The sequence below is a fragment of the Astatotilapia calliptera genome, chromosome 20, assembly GCF_964374335.1.
Source record: "Astatotilapia calliptera chromosome 20, fAstCal68.1, whole genome shotgun sequence".
Taxonomy (NCBI): Eukaryota; Metazoa; Chordata; class Actinopteri; order Cichliformes; family Cichlidae; genus Astatotilapia; species Astatotilapia calliptera.
The window spans coordinates 36,921,979-36,939,177 of NC_137441.1; the positions used below are offsets into that span (position 1 = coordinate 36,921,979).

Here is a 17,199-nt window from a genome sequence, read left to right on the forward strand (position 1 = left end):
CAAGTGGAGGGATCACATTTTAGTCATTCAGTGATTCAAAGAATATGACCTTTTAATATTCTTTCAGATGTTTTCTGACTCTAAATGTTCTTTTCTCATTTCTTAGGTTTTTCTAATTTACAATTAAAACATTTTCAGCTTTTTTCCAACTCCTTCTTCTGTGTAACCTTCAGCTTTTAGCAGTTCAGCACCTTTGTTTTCAGGTTAAATTCGGGTTTTTTTTTTGTTTTTTGTTTTTTTATCTCATTCAATATTTTTAACTCAAAATTCAGCAATTAATTCATTTCAGTGCATACATTCAGATTCAAGCATTCACACTGCAGTTTCTTCAGAAAATGCACTTTCTAGTTACATTTATCATTTGGCAAACTGGTGTCAGAGATGTTACAAAGCTGAAAGCGGTCATGCTGACTTTAACATATTCCTTCAGAGTGAAAAGAAAGCAAAGATTAACTTGGTCATCCGCAGGAAGGATAATAAAACATGCGCTGTTTCTTAAACATGTAAGTGTAGTCATGTAAGTGTGCTGTGGAAATTCAGGGTGTTGTCACACTCAAGGAAGGGGTTGAATGTGGTCTGTAGATGACAGCGTGCTCCTGTCGAGATATAAAAATGAATCATCTTTGGAAACGTTGCTATTTACTTTGGAGGAGCACATGAGGGCCTGACTGTTTCAGTGTTTAGTGTCAACTTGTCCAGAGTGCCATTTGGAATATGTCTGGATTCTGCTGCTGTCTCATCAGTTACTCTTCAGGTGTGGAAAAACACCAAAAAAGCATAATCTGCAGATTTGATTGCATATTACAGTAGTAGTGTTCATTTAAGAAGATGTTTTGAAGCACAGTCGACTGAATGTAATGTTTGTGTATGTGTATATGCGGGGACCAAACATTGGAAAGTTGCTCTACTTGTGGGGACCAACAGTCACTTATGGGGACAAAATGCCCCATGAGTTTGAAGACAGGGTTAGGATAAGTGTAAGCAGCTAGGGAAAGCAATATGTCAATTAGATGTCCACACGAAGATATGAAAACACGACTGTGTGTGTCTGCTGAGCAAATAAAGAGGTTTCACCCCACAGTGAACATCCCAGTTTGGCTCCACACTCAGTAAGGGGCAGACGGCGAGTGTGAGGATGTACACACTCTGCCGTCGATGTGCAGAATGTAAAGACGTCCTCACTTTTTATTACTCAGAGTTCATGTTTGACTTCAGACATAGATGCTGGCGGAGGTTTGCCAAACAAGGTTGCCTCCGGCTGGGACTGTGTACCAACCGTCTGCTCTTGGACAAGGTCTGCTGTACTCATACTAACATTCTGATGCCCTCCAGAAAAAGCACAAAAGTGACAGCGGTTTACAAAAACACATTTGTCAAATCACAACAGAATGTACGACTAAAATCTATCACCAGTGTGCAAAACTTACTGCGCTCCAGTATCACCCCCCGCCGTCCTGTCAGCGTCTCTCCTCCAGGAGAGAGAAAAAAGCTGTTCCACGTAATGTTCGCAGACAGTTATGAAGTGGAGACGAGGAGGAGCAGGGTGTGTCTGTATTTCACGGTACAACAATCGAGGCTCTTTATTAACACTGAGAGAATTTATTTTTTTACCTCTCCGCCTGCTGGATGTCCCTTCACGCTTTCTCTCTCTTTCTTCATTTTAACATTTACTCTGAGCAGCGAGCGCGTGCAATATGTTTGACCACTGCTTCAAGGTGACTCAGAACAGAAGGGAAACCACAGCGTTTACTCTGCATTCATAAAGCTCCAGGGTTTACTGAAGAACTGTCTGCTTGTCTGTAAGTAGACTTCTAACCATCTGCGCTTCCTGCTCTGATGCTTCTTCTTGGCTTCAGCTCTGAGGATTAGAAATTAAACCCTTTGGGCTTCTCTGCATTTGAAAAAAGCTTGATTTGAGTATAAATATACAGCAATGCAAATGCCATGGACGTGGATCGTGTTCATCTGTCTGAGTGGAATAGTTTCCTCAGAACAAAACTTGGACTCTTGGCATGACGTGGATGCATTAATGGAAGTCTCCGCTGAGATATCCGAACTAGAAATAGCACCCGTTCCTTCGCCAAGGATCGACGCAGGGGTGACAGTGTCGGGTGCACACACTGCTGGTAAGTTTTTAAAGTCTGCCCACTTTTGTCTGCACGCTCTTGGTTAATAAACACTTAATAACTGAGAATTTTAACCTATTTTGCGCACAGAGGATTAAAAATCGAACAGTGTATTCCTTCATGACTGCATTTTTGGTTTGATTTATGTTTTCTGTTACCCTGGTGAAGAAGAGAGTGAGGATGAGCATCTCCAAGCAAATGCTGAGAAAGTGATCAAGCAGGAAAAACATGGCTCTGGAAACCTGGAGGCGATCAGAAGAAGGAGAAGTGCCTGGGGGAAGAGGAAGCATGCAGCCACAGTGGAGTCCATCGCATATAGAATAGTATGATGAGACACACAATCATATTACACCATCTTTTAGGTCATGTCGCCGTCCTGTCTGGCAGCTTTTGCAATCAGATTTTATGATCTGAATTGTTGTGCCGAACACATTTTGCTTTTCCAAGATAAGCTCTAAAAATTCCCTAAAGGCTCCTCTTCTTCATGTGTTTCTTTTATCTGCCTATTTATTCATTTCTATTCGTGTTGTTTCAGTTATCAGAGTATATGTGTAGTACGACAATGTCTAAGCTGACAGGCGGGGGGGAAGGAAGGCAGTAGAAAATAGGAGTGAACATATAACAAAAGGATAGAGCACAAACAGAAAAGCACGGTGTACTGGCAACTGGTGCACCTGTCAGAAACAAAACAAAAAGAAGAAACATGCAGCACCTGTAACACACAGTCCTTATGTGAGACTTGTCTCTGTTTCCAGTAATTAATTCCAGTAATGGTCTCCTGCTACTTTCTGTAGGCGGGTTTGGGGCGACCCGTTGGCGGCTGGAGAAAGCCTGGAAAAGGAGGGGAGGACAGCAACGCTCTTATGGCTGCACTCAGGGAACTCCACGCTGAGAAGAAAAGGCTGATGGATCTCAGGAAAGCACGAGAGGAGGAGGATGATGAGGAGGAGGACGATGACGATGAAGACGACGATGAAGACGACGACGATGATGATGAAGAGGAGGAAGAAGAAGAAGAAGAAGAAGAGGTTATAGTTTGTAATATTAGTTATCTTTTTTAACTTGTCTTATTTACTTACTGATTTGCTGGGTAATTAAATGTTGTTCTTTTCTTCCAAGGAGGAAGAAGAAGAAGAGGAAGAGGAGGAGGAGGAAGAAGAAGAAGAAGAAGCAGAGGAAGAAGAAGAAGAAGAAGAAGAAGAAGCAGAGGAAGAACCGACTGAGTCGCCCAGCAATCAAACAGAAACGGTTTCTAACTTTATAGAGTTGCCTGTTACATATTACATAATTTCCTTGGGCATTAATAAAGTTTTCTGATTCTATTAAGTGTCAGAGCACTGAGAGAGAGATCAGCTGCAGGGGCATCGGCATTACTCACCTGCCAAGCTTCCAAAACCTTGAAGCCACGAAGGTGGATTTAGCAGGTATGTGTATATCTACAGCTGTAGTCAAAGAAAGCACCCCACAGAAATTTCACAGATTAAAAAAAGAAAAAAGAGCAAACACAAGAGCTCAGGAAGCCCAGCCATCATTAGTGAGCCATCGATGCCCATATTTTTGTAAACAGTGTTATCCTGGATTTACCACTGGAATACATTACGACGTGGATTATTATGCTGCCAGCTAGTGAATCATCAAATTGAAAATTGAAGTGTCATGTGACTGACTTTATGTTCAGAGAACAACATCAGGATCATCACGGCACGAGCTTTCTCAGGCCTCCTGAACCTGGACATGCTGGACCTGAGTCGAAACATACTGGATGATGAATCGTTCAGCCAAAACCCACTTTCTGTGAGTAACACTGCTCTCGCTGCATCTTTTAAAATTACTCACAAGTGACATATTTTTATCCCTTTATTTATCTATTTATATAAAAAGTGAAAAAGTAAAGTAAAACCAGTAAAGGGTGGTGGTTACTCTGACTTAAATCTACTGCTCTTGTACTGAGGTTTGTGTCCCAGTGAGTAATATATAGTAATATGTGTGTAATACCAGTGTGAAAATCCACCACAAACCAAGGCTGTCCAACACCGTTTGACTGCAGAGTTTCTCCCACTCGTCTTACAACTGCAGTTGGAGACTTGCACTTCCAGTTCTGCCTGCACTCAATGAGTTTTCTAACTATATATTTTTAACTGCACTTTATGTCTGTTGGGTGTTTTCTAGAAAATATTTACTGTCATGAAATATCAAGTATTATTTATCCAGACTGGGAATGGAAAAAACAAACAAGTGTCACTGACAGTGACTGAACTCTGTTAGAAAAGTCAGTGTTGCTTCTCTCATTGTCTGCTGGCCAAAGAAAGAAGTGATAAAATAATTTACAGCAGACAACAACAACAACATTTAATATACCGCCAGACTGTAGTTTACCTTCGTAATGAGACAGAAAGTTTGTATTCACTGTCAGTTCGAGCCACAAATAATATTCTGGGAAGAACTATTTGGTGTGTTTAAACAGCACCAGCAGAGACAAACACACATATCAACAAAAAACCCAAAAAACTTTACGCCTCGAGGCCTGAAACTGAACCCTGTTTGACTTTCCTTTGACGTGGACGTGTTGAACTGCTCTGACATTATCCTTAGTAGCTCCGTCTTCACTCTTACAGAGAGTCCTCCGCCTGTCAGTACTTTTCTGACTTACAAGCACATTTTATGGGTCACTTTGCATCTAGTTAAAATAAAAAGCAGGCTATGTCCTGTATCATTACGGTAATAAAAGAGCACTGAAAATGCATTAACTAATCCGTCTAAGAATAACCTCTGACCACAGGCCACACCGAGGGAGCCTACCACACTCTGACCAATCATTACACACTGCCACTGCTATACTGTCACGGTATTGGCTGAAAGAACCTGCTGGAAAAAAGCTGCAGCCAATGATGTGGGGAATATGAGGAAATTATTTTTAGAGGAATATTCTTCTTCAGTTTCTGCTCACATCCCTGTAATGACAGGGGATTGATGGACTGGCTGGAGGGATGCTGCGAAGTCCTGTCCACTGCTTTTATTCACCCATCAAAACCACAGCAGCTTTCACTGAAGAGCCACCCGGAGTGGCTTTGCTAAAAATATGAGAGGACAGATCACATGAATGGAAGAGATGCACAAATGTGACATTCTTTCATTTGGTGTGTTTCTGTGAGCTCTGTGATTAAATCCCAATTGGCAAGCAGGGATGGGAAATTACGGACTTGGAGACAAGTATCTATTTAGTGTATTTTATCATCCCAGTTTTGCTCAACACCTATTTATTTGTGCTGCATTTCATTTCATGCAGAACCTGACCTCTCTGAGGAAGCTGGATCTGGATGACAACCGCATCACCGTGATCCCGACGCTGCCTTCATCTCTGGAGGAGCTCAAAATCAAAAACAATAAGCTGAGTGGACTCACACCGCACTGCTTCAAAGGTACACATCGTGTGTGTGTGTGTGTGTGCATGTGTGTGTGTGTGTGTGTGTGTGTGTGTGTGTGTGTGTGTGTGTGTGTGTGTGTGTGTGTGTGCGTGTGTGTGTGAACACAGTCATGTGTAAAAATTATAACAGGTGTAACATCATAGGTATTATTTCCTAATAGGTTTGATGAATCTCCTGAAGCTAGAGCTGGGAGGAAATGCTCTTCACAAAGCCAGTGTGTCCCCTCCAGCTTTTAGGCCGCTACAGAGACTTCTTGACCTCCAGCTGAGCAACAATCACTTCCGGTCGCTACCACTGAACCTTCCTCCCTCTCTTCAGGTGCACATGTACCACATTTTCGAGTCATTTTTTCCTCTTTCTCTCACTGCTTGGAGTTAGACACTCTCGGACACTGTTTGCATATTCACTGATTGTTTTCATTTTAAACTGTCACATTTCTGTCTCCTGTATCACACCTCAGCATCTGTCTCTGTCTTCCTCATTCTGTAGACGCTGCAAATGAATGAAAATCTAATTGAGGAGCTGACAGAGGAAGCGCTGAGGGGCTGCATTCATTTGAGAGTGCTCGAACTCAGGCACAACCGTCTGCATGAGCAAGACATCGCTACCCATGCATGGACGCGTCTTAAGTATGTCCATCCATCCATCCATCCATCCATCCCAATGTTATGTAGTTCCTTCATCAGCCACCAGAGGGCAGCCTGGTGTTGCTTAGGAATCTGAAGACGCAGCTGTCATTTGTTCAAGTTCAAAACACTTTTCACTTTATTCTTGTGGCCACTAAAAGATATGAAACAACAAATTTCCATTAAACGATGAGATTTTTTTAAACAGGCAGTAATTTAGTATCACAGTAAAGTAAATCATCGATGTTTAAAGCTGATGCCTTCTTTCAAAAATGACTGAATTAAAATGACAACACATTTGGAGTGTTGGACATCAGCTTCAGTACGTGTTTTCTCAGCAGACATTTAGACTGATTTACACAAAGCCAGACAGTTTTCTCATTTCTTCTTCTGCTTCTCTCTCAGCCTTCCTCACACAGACAAACACATGTATGCTCACATATCACACACATTTTGACAGCTGACCTTGTGTACTTGGATGAGCAGGCGTGTGAGCGAGGGCTTGAGGCAACTGTGTGCATCTGTATGTGTGTATTTGTGTTTGTGTGTGTGCTGTTTAAATATAGTGAATTCCAGTGGGTTTTTCTTTTTTTTTTGCTCCTTAGGATCCTTGCGAACCAAAGTGGGAGCCTCAGGGAAAACTGAGGAAATAGAGAATGCAAAAGAGAGTTGCAGGAAAGTGAAGCTGTGGAGATTTTGTATATAGGGCACAAAGCAGAAGCATTAACTTGAGAAGATGCAGTCTGGGAAAACTTTAGGAAGTGATGAACTCTTGTAATCTTCTAGATGCAAAGCAGACTCCAGGACAGGAAGATGGAGTTCACTGGAGGAAATTCGAACAGACTGTCCTGAGTCTTCATGAGACTTGTTTCTGATGCCTGACACGTTGACCTCATTAGTCGTGAGAGCATCAACTTCCCATCGAGTCTGCAGGCTTAGTAGCTGGGCCTTCATTTTAAGGCTTCTGCATAGACACCAGACAGTGAATAAACTCAGCTTGACCTAAACTCCGCTTATACAGCAGGAGACAATAAGTAAGGTCGCTAACAAGATCAGAACCCTCCCTTCCAGCTGATTGTCTACAGACCTTTAATAGCATATCATCATGTGGTCCTACTGAGGCACGTTAAGAAACAGAAAGTGCCTGAAAAAGCTGAGAAAACAAAGATCAAAAGTGAATTGCTTAATGTGAAAAGAACTGCAGTTGGCTGGGTCTAGTTCGCAGGGTGCTTCTGTTTCGTGTCACAGTGTTGCTTTGCTTCTAGCTCGGTGATCGAGGTATGAGTGGGGAGAACGAGGTAACAGGGAGCTGGGATCTTTCTCAGGCAGACTGGGCTCACTTACCTCATTATGTATTTAAATAACGTGTAATGAAAACAGAACATTTCCAGAGCCTGTGAAATGTCTCTGACTCATTTGGGATAACCCCCCCCCCCATATGCATTACTTCCCCCTCATCAGTCTACACAATAATAGCAACGGTTAATCTTATTTTAAAAGAACTGAAATATCCAGTATACTAAAGTATTCAGACACATCCTTCTTTTAATGATCCTTCAGATTCTACAAGTACAATCTTTCATTGCATATTGGATTCACTGGACTTAATCTAAAAGCTCTGACACTTGATGTTGTATGTAAGAGTAAAAACCAGCGTGAGATGTTGAGAAAATTGCCTGTTAAGGACAAAGACGTGATTATGTCAATGCATAAGCTGAGGGAGAATACGGAAACATATCTGTAGCAGTCTCGGTGTCCAGGAGTAAACAGGGATTACTCAGTTTGGGGAGATTTGTAAGATTTAGAGATGGGTCAAGTTCTTAGAAGGACAATCATTAATGTAGGTATCCACACAAATGGCTGCACAGTTTGCCAAAAAGCGCCTGAATGGCTTGGATACCTGGTTTCCACTGATTCGTTCTTGGCTCAGTGCCTCTCTGGAGACAGCGCTGTAGTGCTTTCTGAGAACAAGCTTACATTTCAGCAGGTTTGAGATTTTCTTTCTTTTCTGTGGGAAACAAATGTGCTGGCTGCGTCAGCAGATCAGCTTTGAAGTTGCTGTGGTGGCCTCTCCTATACTGGTTTTGGGCCCAGCAATTTTGTGATTCTGTCTCTCTGTCACTTTTTTTTCTTTGGTGGGAATGCTACCACGTCTGAATGGGTTCTGTCATTGCCACGGTGGAAGAGGTATTAGAGCATGACATGCAAAATCCTCTGAAACAAAGATTCATAATTCAGTTCATAGTTCCCGGGGTCGTGTGCATGATTGAAACCAGGCACTAAGAAGCGATTAACACCATCGCTACAGTCCAACGCAGTGGTGGCACGATCCTGTTGTGGGATTTCCTGGTACATGGACACTGATGGACGCACAAAACCATTTTAATAGAGCTCAGGTTCTCAAACTGGGCTAAGGATTACATTCAATAAGTCAGAAATCTAAAGCATCACTGAGAAGGCTGTTTTGGGAAAACTTGGTAAAAAACCAGAAGTGTACAAAAGTGGTGTTGTCCTCATAAACAAAAAGGATGTGTATCGGATCTACTTTGTGTGTTTCAGGATGAAAATCAAATGATTGCTCCAGTTAAAAGAACATGAATGCATTACTCGTTTTTCACGAGGTGATGTAGCTAGAGTTATGTAACCTTTAGCTAAGCGATGCATCGGAATACGTCTTCCAACTCCAACAACTGTGCCTTCCTTTGTTTGTTATGTAACGAAGCTGCGCTGGCATACAATTAATGCTGTTGCACAAGCAGTTAGATTTGACTCTTATCAGGCACAATGAGCAGCCTGTTCAAAAACACAGCTGCACAACTAAAACAGACACACACATGCACACACACCTGACACCTGCCTGTGTCAGTGCCTGATCTCAAACCAGAGCATTTTCTCATTTGCGACACTACGCCCAAATGATCATATTTCATTGATAAAGTCTTTCCGGTTGCAGACTGTAGTTTATGCTGTCAAACATTTACAGAAAAATGATGGATTGTGTAATAATGGCTTTGTTTTATTGCGTGCTCTGCAGTTTGACTTAACACTCTTGTAAAAGGATCATCGACTTAAAAATACCCAGTAACAGCCACTCCAACTCCGTTAGATAATAACTGACAGAAGAGCCGAGTATTTTTTTAATTTGGTTTGTGCTGAAACAGATGGCTGTTACGGCACATCAAATGTTATTTTTCTCCATTATTTTTTTATTATTTGTGTCATTTTGCACAGAGAAGCTGTCATGGGAGATCTGTGTATATTTATCGTCGCTGCAGGCTTAGACGGATCGCATGGAGGTGCAGGTTCAGTGATCATCACACCAAAGATGTGTGTGTCGCATCGTGACGTGTCTCAGCCTGATACGACTTGTATCAAAAGCCCTTTTCCTGTTTGGCCCGGCGCAAATTGGTGTCGTAATGAGCTTATATAAACTGGGAAACAAACACGGCGCACACACTCTGTACGTGCACACACTCTGTACGGGCACACACCGGCTAAAATATGACGCTAACATCAAGTGAAGACCGCTGGGTTTCATTTAAGTGATCTTCAGTTCACATTTAACGGTTTCCTGCGTGGTTGCAAACACGTAACATTTAGCAAGTGTAAAAACTCACTTTAGATAAAAGACTGTGCTGCGGACCTGGCGGACGTCTTCACCTCTATATATAACACCTCGTTGTCCTGTTCACTGGTACCATCCTGTTTCAAAGCAGCAACCATCGTTCCCATCCCAAAACAGTCAAATGTCACATGTCTGAACGATTTCAGACCTGTGGCACTCACCCCCATTCCCGCCAAATGCCTGGAGAGACTGGTCATCAAACACGTCAGAGCTGCTTTTCCACCATCCCTGGACTCGCACCAGTTTGCATACAGGGAGAACCGGTCAACCGAGGATGCGATCGCCACAGTGCTGCACACATTACTGAAGCACTTGGAACACAGGAACACCTATGCACGGCTCCTCTTTGTAGACTACAGCTCGGCTTTTAATACCATCCGGCCATACAAACTCCGTCCCAAACTCCACCAACTGGGACTTAACTCCTCTCTGTGCAACTGGATTGTGGACTTCCTCACTAACCGTAGACAGAGTGTCAGAGTGGGTAAGAACACCTCTTCCACCCTTGTGGTCAACACCGGTGCCCCTCAGGGGTGTGTTCTGAGCCCTCTGCTATACACTCTCTTCACCCATGACTGTATTTCCTCCTGCGCGTCCAATCTCATTGTTAAGTTTGCAGATGACACTACAGTGCTCGGACTTATATCCAATAATGATGAGACAAACTACAGGACAGAGGTGCAACAACTAGAGTCATGGTGCCACGACAATAACTTGGTCTTAAACACCAAAAAGACCAAGGAGATCATTGTAGATTTCCGGAAGAGGGGCCATAACAACCATCTGCCTCTCTTCATTGGCAGTGAGGCGGTGGAGAGGGTGAGCAGTTTTAAATTCTTGGGGGTAACTGTGACCGAGGACCTGTCCTGGGGCAACCATATCACCTCAGTTGTACGGAAGGCCCAACAGCGCCTCTACTACCTGAGGAGACTGCGGAGCGCACACATTCCCAGATCTCTGATGTTGAACTTCTACAACTGTGCCATCAGCAGCGTTCTGACGTATGGATTTCTAGTGTGGTTCCCCAGCTGCACCAAGGCCGATCAGCAAGCACTCCAGCGGGTGGTGAAAGAAGCTGGCAGAATTATTGGAACAAGTCTGCCAGAGATCAGTAATATCTTCCCCACTCGCTGTCTGAGGAGGGTGCACAGTATCCTGCGGGACCAACATCACCCTGCGCGCCACCTTTTCCATCTGCTGCCCTCAGGGAGAAGGTACAGGTCTATACAGGCCAGAACATCCAGACTGGCCAACAGCCTGTATCCACAGGCTGTGAGGCTCCTGAACTCTCTGCCCCCCTCTCACGGACAATAACCATATCCAACTTCTTAATAGCAATGAACTGGTCTGCATTGGTGCATCATATCTTTATTCTCTTCCCCCTCCTGCCCCCCCCCCCTCTTTCTTAAATAGATAACTATCATATCTGATATCATATCTCACAGTACAATAATATTGAATGGGTTGCATTGTTGTATTTTGTCATGTTTCTCAGGTGTTTGTCTGAATTTCTACGAACATTATTGCTAAGGATTGTCTTATTGCATTGGAGTCACACTGGGTTAAATATGTACACTTGGGTTTTAAGGGGTATTTATTATTTTCTTCTTCTTTTTGGGTTGTATGGAAGCCCCAAACGCAATTTCATTGTTCTTGACAATGACAATAAATAAATAAATACTAAAATACTAGATTTATAGAACGCAAAAAAGTCCAGTTATTTGTTCGAGTAATGCGGTAAATGATTTCAAATATGCTTCTGTGTGCTTTCAGTGGCAGCTGGCAGAGGCTCCAGCCCCTCAGGACCCCAGTTGGAATTAAAAAAAATGATTGGAGGGACTGTTTTCAACAGATCTCACAAATACTTCCAGATATCAGCCAGTGTTAATACATCCAGTGCGCACAAAAGTGCACACGCAGCTTTAATAAGTCCAGAACGTGCCGTCATCCATCGATCGGTGCAGTTTCAAGTCCAGCTGCAGGCGTTCAAGTCTGCTTGGCATAATCACAGAGCCTGGCTTGAATACTTCGACTATTCTGTGTAATCCCGACGCTGTGGTTTCACCGTAAATGGAGCCGTGTGTATCTGTAAGTGCAGTACCCGTTGTAAGCAGACCATCACCCTGAGCAGCTGCAGGACTGGACTACGCTTTGCACAAAACCGAGACAGACTTGATTTTTTTTAATGAAAAAAGAAAAGCAAAAACATTTGCTTTGGTGTGAATTGTGTGTGTGTGTTGCCTGGAGTAGCTTGTGTGTTGTGTGCTTGTGCATGACTATTTGATCATAGTATGTGCATCTTTTTCTTTTTTGGGTGGGTGAATAGCAATTTCAAATCCATGCATTTGCATCCTCGCTGCACCTCCTTGACGCCCATCTGTGTCTGCCAGCATATTTATTTTCTGTGGATGCGCATAGTTCATGTCATGTTGTGCGTATGAGAGTGTTGTTGTGTTTTTGTGTAGGTGCCAAGCCAACGGGTGGAGGTCTCTGAGAAGAGAGGACTGTGTGTCTCTCCACTCATTAATACCATGTGGTATTTAAACACTGGTGGACTGCTGCTGAGCTTACTGGCAAAGTCTTTGAATACAAATCAGCTGCACACAACTGGTCTAAACTGGTACACAGAAACAAGCATAGTGATGTGTTTTATGGTTTCAAGTGGGAACAGAAATCACTCTTTTTTTATTTATTTAATTTAATAGAAATTCACAGAAAATCGTGCATTTAGTGCCTGCTGGTTTCTTTGTGTGCTCTGTGCTGCTGTGCTTCCCCAGGTTTCTGAAAGTTGTTCTCAGAGATGATGGAGGTGGAGGACGTTCTAATGCAGATTAGATACACAGGCTGTACATGAAAGATTGATGTCACTCATTGGTTTCAAATTGCATTTTGAAGCCTCGACCCTACTGCTGGGCCAGCTGTGTCCCTGAAGTGCACTGGTGCACAGACTACGTTTGTTATTCACCATGTTGGAGAGTCCGTGTCACACATCAGGCTTTATTGTTTGTCAGGTCATTTCATTAAGGATGACAGGCAGCAGGAGATCAAAGACAACAGAGAGGTCAACAGTGAGCTGTGTTGGCACACGTGCCAATCAAAGACACCAGTAAGAGTAATGTGTTATATAATACTGGTGAGGTCTGATTCACTTTTGGAGCCAGCCTTAGGTGGTCCGGACAGGAACTGCAGGTTTTGGCACTTCCACATCCATTTTGCAACCATCTCCACAGATCCCGTGTTTTTCTTTCAGTTGCACCACTGTAGTGTGACCCAGAAATACGTCTGGGCAAATATAAACTATGCTCCTTTTAAAAAAAATCAAAAAAACATCTTTTTGTGTTGCAAACTAATGATGTGAACAGGGACTGGATATATACCATAAAAAGTTTTTATTGCCAGTAAATAAAAGTAACTCTTGGAAAAGACAAACTAACAAATAATGATTAGATCTGCTTTTATGTTATTGTTACCCTTCGAGTACCCTTACATGTGCTGATGCAGTATTTCATCATATGAAATACTGAAAGAGTTTATTTTGGTTCTTCTGTTACTGAATATTTACAGTCGCACCTTAATAGCCGAACCTGTTAGTGGGTCATAGTGTTTATTGTGTGCATTTTATTCTAGAGCATTTCACCGTACACACAAAATGTGAATATTTTGCACAGCCCGGACAAATCTATGGAAACATGTCTTGGTAATAATCTTGAATTCTGTGCACAGTCTTGAGCAAACCCTGGTTTCTTTATATTTAATAGGAAAAGAGGCAATATGTGCTGTGGTTTATTGAAACAGGTGTAATGTTCAAAAGAAGGAGAGTTGCTGTAAGCTTTCTATTGTAAGCTGATAGTAACAGAAACTGTGAAGCAGACAGCATCAGTCAGACATACGTTGGCCCACATGTGTTCAGCATCCACAAGCCTTCACTGATTGGGCCCCAGTTCCCATCACTCTGTAGTCATTAACTGGCCACCTGAATGTTTTCTGAGCCCTTTTGTTCAGTGATGTCAGTGAATGGAGGAAGAACCGAAAATGAGGTTTTGTCTCCTGCTGTGAGCTGTGCTGTAAACTCAAAACAGCTGTGTAAGACCTTCTAATAAACACTGAATCACAGTGCTGCAGTGCACCCCGAGGACTGCTTTGATAAGTCAGAATTATTATTATTGTCTTTGTCTCAGACCTCAGAAATCTGGTCCCAGCTCTGTGGCTATTCTTTAGGTTTCCCATAAGCCAAACATTTTCTCTATCAGCAATTCTGCCTCAAATTCTCCCCCAAACAGCCATCGTACCCCTCAGGCCCCACTGTTTTATTGGCTGGTGCACCCTGCTATTCCACCACACAGGCCCGCCTCCCTTTCTCCCCAACAGCGCGATGCAGGAGGCCAGAAATGATAAAACATGAGATGAAAGCTGAGATGAAAGGTTTATGAGTCAGTGTGGATGTGGGTCTATTGACATGCTTAATCAGGAAACCTGCAAAACCTAAAACACTTCATCATCACATGCTTCTGCTGAGCAGCTAACCTCAGCATTATCACTAGTAGAAAGGTTGGGAGATCACTGAGATCTTCAGCATGATGCCATAAGTGCTGTGATATCACTGGAAATATGGATCTCCAGGTTGTCTCTGAGCAATTTCAGACTGATTGGACGTTTCTTTGCAAATATGACTGAGATTATTCTATGCACTGTATTTCTTCAGGTCCTTGGAAGCCTTGGATCTATCTCACAACCTGTTCACTTCCGTTCCTCTAAACCTGCCGCGCCCTCTTCGTAATCTGACCCTCCAGCACAACAGCATCAGTCACATCCCAGCCTTCACGTTCCGTCACCTGCGGCCCGGCCTGCGGTCCCTGTGTCTGTCCCACAATGACCTGAGCAACGACGCTATAGAACAGTTCTCTTTTGTTGGATCTTACCGCTCGCTGAGCGAGCTCCTATTGGACCACAATCGCCTCGGAGAAGTTCCTCGCTGCATCCGGCAGTTTAAAAACCTGCAGGTGCTGAGACTGAGCAACAACCAGATCAGGTAGAATTGGATTTTCCATGAAGTCAAATGTGATTTCTATAATGCTGGGATGAGCTTACTGCTTGCTTGTTACCCAATCCTGTCTTAACACCATTAGCTCTGCTGGTTCCATTGAAATGATTCTAAGGAGCTTAACAAAGAACACATTCAATTTCTTATGTAAATGTGTTTCTTATCTTTACATTATATACGGCTTTTAGACTTTAATTTTAAAATAATAAACATTTGAATGTTTGGTTTCTGCGTTATTTCATAGTGAAAATTGTCTGCCTAAATTTCAGTGTGCATATGTTTCAATTATAGGCTGGTGAGGCAGTGGAGCGTGTGCCACCCTCGCAATTCGGGCTCCTTGGCTTCAGTCCACCTCGAAAACAATCTGCTGGAAGTCGAGAAGATTCCCCCAAACGCTTTCTCCTGTCTCACTGACCCTCAGGGCCTTGTTCTACATCCACAGCAGTGGTCTGACTGATAGGACAGACATACGGGAACATTTCTTCTCCCACGTTTGCATCACCCTGTAATGATGCAGTGTTTGCAGAAAAAACATTTTCACCATGTATGTTGCTTAGTAAGCTGCAGCTTTCATTATATCATCTCTAAAGCCATTTTCCTCTCACATCTTTGATCATTTCAGTATGTAATAAAGCAAATATGTTCTTGACATTGTGCTTAAAATAACTAATGTTGTAAAAGTTGCTTTTTATATTGTAACAGATGCATTGCAATCAGAATGCACATAAAGCACAAGTTTTGTCTTTTCATTAAGGGATTTGATACTTTGGGAAACTAAAGCAAAGAAAAGGATTAACCTGTGTCTCTAGCCTGAGGTACTTACAGTAGTCTGAGCTCAACTATTTAATTAGTGGAAGAGGAACTAAAGCAGGATGTTTGGAAGGGCAGAGATGGCGTTTGACCGCTTCATGATCAAACTTTAGCTCCCTGAGAGAAAGTGAGATCTCTGGCAACACAGTGTGAACCTCAGGGGGCCATTAAGAAGAAAAATATAAACATCATACTAGTTTCCTACAACTAGAAACCCTCCAAAATAAACATCCACTAGCCACTCCAGAAATGCTCAGGGTCACTCTGACTGTGAAAGCGGGGCCTCGTTTGGGGTCTCCAAACATGTAGATGATGACGTCAGTCACGGTGTTTCAATAGTTGGAGTGCAAACATGTATGTGTGTGCGTGAGAAGAATGAGGCAGCAGCAGGAGATGAGGAAAAGCTGAGGAACATGTTAAAGCTGAGTGGAGCTCGGGTATAAACGACAGGCTGGCTTTTAAGATACAATACATCCATTGTACTTAGGAAGCCTCTAAGGTGATCAGTGAAACATGAGAATATTCATGGCAGTGAGTTCAATAAGACTCGGCTACAAGGGAGAGAAGAAAGGAGGTTTACAACACGGGGAGAAGATACAGAAGCCGGGATCAGATCGTGTTCAGAGTGCTTTTCCCATCTGGAGCTCTGTTGTTTACTGACAAACTCTGTGTTTCTGTCCCACTCTTAACATCACTTGCTCGTGCCACCTTTTGCGCAGAATAATGCAATCCTGTAAGCGTGACATGCAAAAGCACTCCTAAAGAGAACAAAGCAGAGGAAAAGCAGCCACTCTGAGTGTTTTCATTCATCTAATCCCACGTTAATATCTCCATCGTCAAAGCGTAACGTGACATTTCAGGGCGTTTTAAAAGAACGCATGCAAGTGCGAGCAATCAAATGCTGCAGCAGTCTCTTTAATTAGTTAATCCACTCATACTCAGACAAAACACATTTCACAGTATATCACTCAGAGTAATGTGTATAATTAAAACGATAAAACATTGAGTTGTGTTTAGCGCACGAAGTCGTAATTTACGCAGAGTGCGCTTGCTGTGTTGACAAGCTGGCTTAAGGTATAAGGTTTCACCAGAGTGCGGTGTTCCTGCAGCTCTAAATGAAGAACAGAAGGCCCCCTGCAGACGCTACAAACACACTCGAGGGAGGGAGGCGGGGAGCGATCGACACTTAACAGCACAGCGAGTGTATTTGTGTTATTAACGATGGAGCTGATGACAAAGCGAAGCAGGTTATAAAATCCGGTAGACGTACCCTCTGAATATGAGACAGACCCACATATCCTTCTCTATCCTTTCTCCCTGGGCGTGTGAGCACATGCTGGATTTGTGCTCTCAGCCCTGTGCATGTGGTGCAGCCTCCAACCTCCATAATTGTACAGTCATTTTGTAAACAGCATATTACTGTCTAAGAAACTGCACATTCACATTTATAGTGCAGTTCCTGTACTTACAGGCTAAGCCGAAGCTTTGCACAAAAATGAGCGAGCTGTGTCTCTTCCTCTTTTTAACCTTTCCATCTTTGCACAGA

The 17,199-nt window shown here is 42.9% G+C and overlaps 1 protein-coding gene across 3 annotated transcripts; it reads left to right on the top strand.

Annotated features, from left to right (window-relative positions):
- The first annotated feature begins 1,510 nt into the window (after positions 1 to 1,510).
- Positions 1,511 to 15,492, top strand: LOC113013918 (extracellular matrix protein 2). Of its 3 annotated transcripts, none has more exons than XM_026155153.2 (11): positions 1,511 to 2,126; positions 2,295 to 2,449; positions 2,921 to 3,154; positions 3,246 to 3,374; positions 3,454 to 3,550; positions 3,805 to 3,920; positions 5,413 to 5,545; positions 5,712 to 5,869; positions 6,041 to 6,180; positions 14,505 to 14,831; positions 15,135 to 15,492. In XM_026155153.2, the coding sequence occupies exons 1-11, from the start codon at positions 1,934 to 1,936 to the stop codon at positions 15,298 to 15,300; spliced, it is 1,848 nt and encodes a 615-aa protein (XP_026010938.2). In that variant the 5' UTR covers positions 1,511 to 1,933; the 3' UTR covers positions 15,301 to 15,492. The 3 variants fall into 3 exon arrangements, with proteins under 3 accessions (XP_026010938.2, XP_080150612.1, XP_080150611.1); XM_080294485.1 differs by having other exon boundaries at positions 1,664 to 2,126; positions 2,298 to 2,449; XM_080294486.1 differs by lacking the exons at positions 14,505 to 14,831; positions 15,135 to 15,492 and adding an exon at positions 6,783 to 6,962.
- Positions 15,493 to 17,199: the final 1,707 nt, after the last annotated feature.

Coding starts and splice junctions, on each gene's coding strand:
- LOC113013918 (XM_026155153.2), top strand. CDS start 1,934: ATGCAAATGCCATGGACGTGGATCGTGTTCATCTGTCTGAGTGGAATA. Junction 3,375..3,453: donor CCAGCAATCAAACAGAAACG/GTTTCTAACTTT, acceptor GATTCTATTAAG/TGTCAGAGCACTGAGAGAGA. Junction 3,551..3,804: donor CACGAAGGTGGATTTAGCAG/GTATGTGTATAT, acceptor CTTTATGTTCAG/AGAACAACATCAGGATCATC.